The sequence below is a fragment of the Osmia bicornis genome, chromosome 7, assembly GCF_907164935.1.
Source record: "Osmia bicornis bicornis chromosome 7, iOsmBic2.1, whole genome shotgun sequence".
In the NCBI taxonomy this organism is placed as follows: domain Eukaryota; kingdom Metazoa; phylum Arthropoda; class Insecta; order Hymenoptera; family Megachilidae; genus Osmia; species Osmia bicornis.
In genome coordinates, this window is record NC_060222.1 from 9,220,749 (window position 1) to 9,230,982 (window position 10,234).

A 10,234-nucleotide genomic window follows, 5' to 3' on the forward strand; every position below is an offset into this window, starting at 1 on the left:
AATTCACTCTTTAAAAGATTTGGGAAAACTCAGAAAAACTCTGGGAAAACACCCGCACAAATTGACCGATCACGGTTCAATGCGCGGGCCCGATCCCGGGCCATACCCCGCCACCACCACCGACACGCCACCCGCGCCTGCGCAGGGTTGCGTGACATCGTCCAACCGCAGACCCTCGCACAGCGCCAAATTTAAAAACAACCGCTCGAGCAAGTATGCAATCGCGCGACGCGAACATTCCGCCCGCCTTCGTCCACCGGACGAACCTTTAACTCGCGCTCAAATTATTGCATTATCCGCCGCAGGCTTGGATGGACTCCGCTCTAACCATAACGGGCATAATCGCGCAACATGCCGCTTTAAACAAGAAGTAGCCGTTCGTACCGTGACTACTCTCACTAAACCATCCGGTCCAAGGTGGACTTCAGTAACGCGCCCGAGAGGCCATTTCGAAGGAGGATACCGGTCGTCCCGCACGAGAACCAGTTGACCGACCGCGAAATTTTCCGTTGGTCCTCGCCATTTTGAACGCTCTTGCAGATGCTGCAGGTATTCCTCCGACCATTTCTTCCAAAAATTGTTTCTAATCGATTGAAGCAATTGAAACCGTTCAAGACGATTCTCTGACACGTCGGGGGGTGATTCGTCTGGAACTAACCCTGAAGCTACACCGAGAAAATGCGCAGGTGTCAAAGCCTGCAGATCTTCAATATCCGCGTTCAAAGGGCAAAGAGGCCGCGAATTGAGGCACGCCTCAATTTCTACTAAAACAGTTGAAAACTCCTCAAAGGTTAAAGGTCGATCACCAATCGCCCGTTTCAAGTGATGTTTAACCGATTTTACCCCCGCTTCCCATAAACCTCCGTAGTGGGGAGAATTCGGAGGGATGAACGTCCAAGTCGTTCCGTCATTCGCGAGAGTGGCGGCTACACTCTTATAAAAATCCGAAGCCGCTATAAACATGGCCCGCAACTCTTTATCCGCGGCTTGGAACGTGGTAGCATTATCACTATAAAGGTTCCGGCAGACCCCTCGACGTCCTGCGAAACGCCGATACGCGGCAAGAAACATCCGAGTCGTGAGATCGCTCACTGCTTCAAGGTGGATTGCTCGTGTCGTGAAACAAACAAAAAGTGCAATATAACCCTTATAACATTTATAACCCCGACCCTTAGCAGTGCGAACCTGGAAAGGTCCAGCATAATCTAAACCGGCGGAAGAAAACGGTCGAGCTGGTGTAATCCGCGTGGCAGGCAGATTGCCCATCATTTGCCAGGCCAAACGTGGCTTGACGCGTTGACAAGTGACACATTGTCGAATCTCCGTTTTGACCAGACGGGTCCTACCGAGAATCCATGCATATTGTAAAACCGTATTCATCGTGAGCGTAGGTCCACCATGAAGACAGGAACGATGCGCGTGCCGAACAAACAAACGACTAAGTGGAGAACGACGCGGTAAAATAGGTGGATGCTTGCGATCGTGAGACAAACTCGAATTTGCTAGACGACCCCCAACGCGCAGAACACCGTCCATCTTGTCCACAAACGGATTTAAACTAAGCAAAGGGTTACGCTTCGGTAAACTTTTCCCCATCTGTAACAATTTAATTTCTGAATCAAAAGCATGCGCCTGTGCCAACTTAACTATTGCAATTCGTGCTGCAGACAATTCTGATGTGGTCAAAAAATCAGGTAATTTAGAAAGATTGTCCTTGCGCCTTCGCAAACTAACCAATGGACGTAAACAAAAAGCCACAACACGAGTTAACCGAGTCAACGTAGAAAATTTACACAAAATCTCCGGATCACTCGGAGTCGCTTCAACATGCAAGACCTGCGGAGCTAGCGGCGCTTTCGGCCAGTGCTCCTCGGGCATCGCAAGCCAATCAGGCCCATGCCACCACAGGTTTGCATGTATCAAGTCTGCAGGCTTACTACCACGTGAAGCCAAATCTGCGGGATTCTCATTCGTGGGCACATGCGCCCATATAGCACTCGGCAACTCGGTCTGGATGAACGATACACGGTTCGCCACAAAAGTTTTCCAATGGCATGGGTGTTTGCGAAGCCAAGTCAAAACAATTTGACTGTCAGACCAAGTAAAAACAGGCAAATTCTGTAAAAAATCTAGTTTACGAACATGGCAAAGAAGCTTGACAAGTAATACGGCCCCACACAACTCTAAATTAGGAATGCTCACTGTTTTCACAGGAGCAACTTTACTTTTCGCGGATAGCAGAGAAACTCGAAACCGACCATTTCCCTCATGAATTCTAATATAAATTGCTGCAGCATAAGCACGGGATGAGGCGTCTGAGAACCCATGAATCTGCAAACCCGAGTCGCAAGAGGCTCCCAACCATCGACTAATTGGCAAGGCAGGCAAAATTGAAAGAGAGCTACAATAATCACGCCATCTATCCTGCACATCTAGTGGTAGAACAGAGTCCCATCCAATCTTTAGAATCCAAAGATCCTGCATCAAAATCTTGGCGGTTATCGTAATCGGAGCCAACCACCCCAGCGGATCAAACAAGCGCGCAATATTGGAGAGAACAGATCGCTTGGTCACTGCTCCGGTTAAGCCTTTAAAATCTAACGTAGTGAAACGAAATTCATCCCGATTTGGATTCCACTGAACCCCTAAAGTTTTGACAGACTCATCGATACCTATTGATTTTGAGTCTTCCGTCCCAGATTGCTGTGTATTGCCCGGCAGCAAATCAGCATGATTCGCGGCCCATTTATCTAACTCAACGCCCGCCGATTTTAAAAGGTCAATGAGCTCCCGTCGGGTGCGCACCGCGACGGCGAGCTCGTCCGCGCCCGAAAACGTATCGTCCACATACGTATTGTATATTAAACACTGGGCACCGAGAGGGAAGCGCGATTTTTCATCCTCCGCTAATTGTAGAAGCGTACGAATCGCGAGATAGGGAGCACACGCCGTCCCATAAGTCACGGTTGTCAACCGGTATTCCACCGGCGTCTCCGACGAGCTAGGAGCCCATACTATCCTTTGCAAATCTTGATCAACGCGCGCGACGCAAATTTGCCTAAACATTTTAACAACGTCCGCCGTAAACACAAAACGATACCGTCGCCAATTTAATAAGATCAACGAGAGATCACGCTGAAGAGCAGGTCCCGGCAAAAGGAAATCATTTAAACATTGACCTTCGCGAGTCTTTCGCGACGCATCAAAAACTACTCTAATCTTCCACTTTGACGGCGTCGATTGCACGACCGCATGATGTGGAAGGTACCATGCACGCGAATTAACAAGCTCCGACGCGGGAACACGCTCCATATGTCCTAAACTTTCATAAACGGACATAAATTCGCGGTATGCCGATGCAAGTCTAGAATCGCGATCAAACCGGCGATACATATGCGCAAGAGAGCCGATAGCCATACGTCTGGTTTCCGGACCAACCGCTGGCGGCTCAGATTTTAACGGAAGACGTACAATAAACCGACCGTCTGCATTACGACCGTGTGACTCTCGAAACAATCTTTCGCACGCTTCGTCTAATGGTTTCAGCGACGTGGCCGCTGGTAAATCTTCGAGGTTCCAAAACCGCTGTAGCGACTCGTCTAGGTCATGCTCCGCGGTACAATGCAACATGTGAAGTGGCGCGGCTAAATGGTGGACCGCCCGCCGTGAACCGTCCGAACGTACAGGGCCGGAGACAATCCAACCAAGGACCGTCTCCTGCGCAATCAGGGACGAGGGAGGAAAACTACGCAGTCCCGAACGCAACAATTGTCCATAAATGTCTGCACCAAAAATAACGTCGACCGATCCCGGAATATAAAATTGTGGGTCCGCCAAAGACAACCCCGCGAACGACCCGAGATCCAACTCCATGATGTGTCGAGCCGGAAGCTGCGACGTGAGTTTCGACAGGATCAACGCTTCCGTTTCGAGTTGAAACAACGGGTCAACTAACGAACATATTTTAAAACTCGTAGCCAGACAGGCAGTGCCGGCAGACTTCGCACCGAGACCCATTAACGGAACATCAACGCGACGCTTTCGTAAACCTAGAAGGTTAGCAACTGATTCGGATATAAACGAACCTTGAGATCCCTGATCTAGCAAAGCCCGCACACGGGTCCGCGCCCCGTGTGGCCCTTCCAACGTTAACTGAGCAGTTGCTAACAGCACCGTATACCTACGCGAAAGAACACGTGCAGTGTGCACATTAACACCCGAGGACGTAGAGGGTTTCCCGTCGTTTGAACCCTGTGACTCAACCGAATCTTTTTCCTTTGACTGAGAACCGCTGGCCTGTACCAAATGAATCATACTATGGTGCCTTTCCTTGCATTGCGTGCAACGAAAAGACGAACGACAGTCGGACACCCTATGACGGCCAAAACAATTGTAACAGAGTTGTAACCGGCGTACCTCTCTACGGCGGTCGAAAGGTCTCTTGGCCTGGAATTTATAGCACTTGGCTAACCAGTGCGCGCCAGTACACAAGGGACACTTCGGTTTCCCATCAACTGAAGGTTGAGACGAAACAGCATGGAATACCCGTCGCGATCCCAGTACAGTCTTAGGTATAGCTGAAGGCCCTTTTTCCGGTTTAATACTATTTGAAGCGACCATACTGAGCGCCTGAACGCGTTTTTCTAAAAACTCGGATAAATCCGCGAATTTCGGAAATCGATCTAAAGGGTTTACGTCCCCCAATTCCGCGACGCTATCTAAAACCATACGACGATCCCTAACACTTAATTCCGTCTCCCACGCTTTTTGAGAATCGGAGTCCAGACGAGCCGCTAGGATATAAACAAACCAAATATCCCAATGCCCTACTGGCATTTGCAAATTTGTTAACGCCCGTACTATACGCTGAGCTTCGTCAGCAAATGAACGCAACTCTGTTGCGGATTCTTTCTTCAAATATGGCATATCCAAAAGTGCCCTTAAATGTTTGTATACAATCAAACGCGGATTGTGAAAACGCGCTTTCAAAGCTTGCCACGTCGCCGAATAATTCGCGTTCGTAGTCGTCACATCTTTAACGAGATCCGCAGCCGCCCCCTTTAAACAAGTTTTTAAATATTGCAACCTGCTTGCATCAGCCAAGCCGGGTGCATTGTGTACTAAGCTAGTAAACAAATCACAGAAATTTTCCCAGTCCTCGTATTGACCGGAAAACGTAGGCAAATCTAATTTGGGAAGTTTAGCCGCGCGGTGCTCGAGTGTTAAAGAAGAGCTAGCGTTCGGTGGCCCGGTCGGCAAGGTAGGCTGCTCTGCAGCCTCCAATTCCGCTTGTACAGTCAACAAAAAATCAAGCGTATCTTCGTATGTCGATTGCAAGCGGCCAATCACATTATCCGTAAGATACGCGTCGCCCTCCGCCTCATCACGAATTGAAATATCAGCATGCGCGCTACGCACATCCTTCCAGATTTCCTGTAGGGACTCGATTCGCGAAGCTATAATATTTCGATTAAAAGTGCTGCGATCTTTGTCTCTTAATCGAGAGCTCGACAACTCGATTTCTGCTAATCGCGTGTACTGCACCGTAATGAGCCTTTTCAAAGCGGTAGGCGCCATATTAATCAAAAATCTCGAAATTACTTAATTAATCTAAACCGCGAATCAAAACTAATAAAATAAGCTAATAACAAAATTAAATTCAATAAACCAATTACCAAACAAGAATAAAGAAAATATAACAATATATTTGTATCGCTCTACTATAATTAAAACAAACAATAAATCACTATAGTCCTGACGTTATTCTCAAACAAAAAATAAAAATTTCCCACGTCTCTGCAGTCGAAACGGACCGCAAAGTTCGAAGAAACGTGACGCCGAGGGCCCACTTGAACTCGTGGCGACGCGACCAAAAGTCTATGTTTACGTTACTCGCCCCTACAGGAAAGAACGCGCGAACAAAGAATCGCCCATGCAACGGGATAACGCTGTCTCTTAACAGTCAGCCTAAAAAGTCAATCTCTAGTTTTATTTACTGTATTTGATCTCAAAACTGGCAAATCAGCTAACTTCGGTTCTGCACAATCACCTCATTCCTCACCCGGAGCACCAAAAATTATGTTCCGACTATTCGGAGTTACAATAAAATGAGGAAGGACATGAGGTGGAATTGGCGTCACCGGTAAATAAATAAAACAACTGATATATAATTAAAACAAAAAAATAACTTTAATAATTCAAAACCCTAACTGACTCTACTCTACGGGTACCGGCTGTAAAAAACCCCAGTCAAAAGTGGGGAAAAAGCCTGGTCCCAGCAAACAAATTATACTAAAAGAATATATACATCAAAGGATACAACAAAATCTAATAATCTAAAACGTGAAATAAAACTAGAAATTAAAACTAGCATGCACTTGCATAATCATTCAAGCCGTACTATAACTTCGCACAATCGAGAGCTCTCTTACCAATCGTATCGGATGGTGTCTCGCCGACGTCGCAACAAATCGTCGTGGTCCTTACCAAAAAACTACAAACCCTGATCACAGGTAACGTCCCGGCAAAGAGGACAAAGTGGCCGTAAAAAACGCACCACTAACTGCACGGCTAGCCAGGTGGGCAGAATCAACCGATCGCAGAACTGTGCGCACAGTTAGCCGTCTGAACCACCCACAAGATCGCCCGGCCGTGCAGATAAAATGACAGCACCTAGTTGCTTCAACAAGAGGACCCACGCCCGACAGCCACAGCGCACGTCAACGAACACCACCAGTCCAAGATCCAAAACACAATTCACTCTTTAAAAGATTTGGGAAAACTCAGAAAAACTCTGGGAAAACACCCGCACAAATTGACCGATCACGGTTCAATGCGCGGGCCCGATCCCGGGCCATACCCCGCCACCACCACCGACACGCCACCCGCGCCTGCGCAGGGTTGCGTGACATCGTCCAACCGCAGACCCTCGCACAGCGCCAAATTTAAAAACAACCGCTCGAGCAAGTATGCAATCGCGCGACGCGAACACTCTTTTCATTTATAAAATAACATTCTCCTGTAATAAAAGTAAACAGAATAAAGCCAAAAAATTATTTATTCATATAATCTGTATAATTACAAACATTTTTAAATATAGGTTACAAAATATTGTTCGCTCCTATCCATAAATTGTGCGTAGAATCAAACCCCAACCATTTGACGAAAACTTTATTTCCCTTTCGTTGTAGAACCTTCTCCACTAAGTAGACATCGTGATTTTTTACTTTTTGTAGCTCATATTCGTAGAACCCGCCGACCAACGGTTGTTTTTGCATATCTTGCAAGAGATACGTTACAGGATTTGTTCGTTGAATTTTAATAATTGTGAAAATTTCAGTTGTCCAATTCGATGTATAACCCGTTGCGAATAAGGTTTTATATTTACTAACTCGCACGTGATCACCGACCTTGTACTTGGCCGGAGCTGCATTCTTTATGTTAGAATATACGGAAGATAAGAGTTTGTCCGCATGTTCCGGTGTTACGTCGACGGGACGCATTCTAATCGTACGATGCCTTCTATTGTTATAATCTGAGACCAGCGTCGGTAAGACGATTGTCCACGCGTAGCTTCCATTAAGCGTGAACTTTTTCCACATTTCGTTTTTCAACGTTCTATTCCAACGTTCTATTATCGATGCTTTCATTACACTGTGCGTAGAGTAATGATTTATATCGTATTCCTTCATAAGATTTCGGAATTCTGTATTATCAAATTCCTTTCCCTTATCCGTTTGAAGATTTTTCGGTTTTCTTCCATCATTCAAAACGTTTAAAAATGCATCTGTAGCGTTTTTTCCATTTTTCGTTTTCACTGCTACGGCCCAAGCGTATTTAGATAAGACATCGATGACATCGCGCATACTGTCGCATCTCTACGAGATCTGCTTGCCAGATATCATCGTAACCCCGCACAATGACTCGTCTACGTCTAAAGTTACGTCTCGCTGGCGCGTGCAACTCGTTGACCAGCTGTATCTTCTCGTCCGTGATATGATTGCTCTTCACCTTCTTCATGTTTGTAATCATAATCAACCCGGCTTCTCGAAGTTCTTTGATTATAGAAACGATCTCGTTGTCATGCCCCGTATGTCCTGCGGATTTAGAGGATACGAGAAGACGTAATCTATCGACGAGCTCGTTTGGGTCATTCCAGTGCACGTAGTTCACCGCGTTATGGTTAGCCACCATATCGAATGGTATCAGATTACCTCCACGCCGCTCGCTCTTAAGCAATTTTGCAATGATATATTTATACTTGTAATCCTTGTTACTTTTCACAAGCCCCGACGAGATATGGCTGCGTCTATGAGCGTTCGACAACTTTAATATCTCCGCGTATTTGTGTAAATCAGCATCGTTGAACAAGGTGTCATCAGGCATTCTCATAAATAGTAATTCGTACAAACCAGTTGTTCCTCGGTACCTCACTCCATTAATAATCACATCGTCGTTTTTGTTTACGTCGAAAACTGAACTTCCAAGCATTAATTTGTTGCGTTGTACGTATACTCCATACACGTCATCTATCTTTTTCTCACGATCGGTAAAAAGTAATTGAATGTATTTAGCTGCCAACGGTCCGAAATTTCCCGTGAAATGGCTACGTATGTTTTCGCTAGGCTTGTCCAAAATTCGCTGCATAGAAACATTAAGATTCTCGTCGCTGTCGCCGTACGTTTCAACGGCATGTATCGATTCTTCACGATGAAAATCGGGACGATCTTTCGTCACATCCACCGTCTGTTCACTCGAAGATGTACCAGGGTCGGAATAAATGCGTGCTCTTGCAGTTTGTGCGCTTTGAGGGTTAAGAAAAGGAGTTGACGTCAATTTTTGCGATTCTTTAATATTCAAAGTTGGGAATGTCGACTCGGATTTTATATCGATCGTGTCTGAATGTGGCGATTCCGCTGACGTATTCTCGATAATTCGTTCCAGCGGTTCAACCACGAGTCTCAATCGTTTTTCGATGACTCTCTCCTCGTCGATGCTGTCCGATTTGAGAGCTCTGCGTTTTTTGCGTACAGCATCGCTTGTTTTAGCTATAGCATTCGCAACTTTACTCGATTCTTTAATATTACTATTATCCATTGCAAAGAGAAGACTCGCTAAGCGTTCTATCGAAGGACTAAATGTTTCAGAAAACGGCAAATTCGTTAAATCCTTTTCTGTAACGGCAACGTTCCATCGAGCTGTCCTTGTTGATTATTACGAAACCATATTTCTGTTCCCAACACTGTGCACACAATTTACAAAAGTTTTCGTACGACATGTCTGTATTTACATGATCATTATAAATGTGGTGTAGATTCGTACCATCTTGTTTGAACACGATCAAAAGGTTGGCATTGTCGCGAATTAGGTGTTTCGGTATTCTCGCGCAAGTCTGACAGAGATAAAAACAGTCCACGCGCGAGTGCCTACCCATAGCGAAATATTCTCTTATCATGTCTTGCTTGCCGCACGCAACGTCATCGAATATAAACACCGAATTGGACAGCGCCTCGTTCGGTGGCACGACTTCGGCGTTATTGGAAAATGAAAAGTATCCGATTTCAGGAACGTTTGTCAAAATACGTTCGAGGTATTTGTACTTTGGTTGTTGCAATGATTTTGAGTATACATATACGTTATTGAATCTTACACCGTTCGGGCTCTCGATCAGACTGATTACGACGTTCATTTTACCGCAGTTCGATGGACCGCAAGTTATACCACGTATCGTATTCGGCAAGAAGGGTAATAAATGTAATAAATTACATTGACGGGTCCGTGAAGAATGCAAGTTCCTTTACGAAGAACTCGTTCGTACTGCTTTTGAAGCCTTGAATGTCTACGAATGTTGGTATGTTCATTTTGATTAGTTGAATTTGTTGTGAAAAATGACTGGTTTTACTGCGGAATTATCATATAAACCCTCTTCCACTTAAGAGAGTTTGCGCACTACATTGGTCAGTGGATTGTACTGTACAATACGATCGTGAATGATCAAACAGTAAGCGCTAGTATTTTCAGGGACGTTTTCAGTACACTCAAAATCGATTCTTACATCGATTGTAGCGCTTTTTATCGATTCGTTCTGATGCGAGCAATCAATGACAACGAACAGGCCGTAGTCAAAAAAGAGTATTTTATCGTATAGAGCTCCCTCATCACCATTACTGCACATCGCGCCGTAATATGACTCTCTGAATTTTGCATACATGTCGTAAAGGACAGAGTATCTATT

The 10,234-nt window shown here is 45.5% G+C and overlaps 1 protein-coding gene across 1 annotated transcript; it reads right to left on the minus strand.

Moving 5' to 3' along the window:
- Positions 1-279: 279 nt before the first annotated feature.
- On the minus strand, positions 280-5,577 carry LOC123987999. The gene has a single exon (XM_046286571.1). The coding sequence runs from the start codon at positions 5,575-5,577 to the stop codon at positions 280-282; it is 5,298 nt and encodes a 1,765-aa protein (XP_046142527.1).
- Positions 5,578-10,234: the final 4,657 nt, after the last annotated feature.

What these genes read in the sequence shown, in the direction of transcription:
- LOC123987999 (XM_046286571.1), bottom strand. Translation starts at nt 5,577, where the DNA reads ATGGCGCCTACCGCTTTGAAAAGGCTCATTACGGTGCAGTACACGCGA.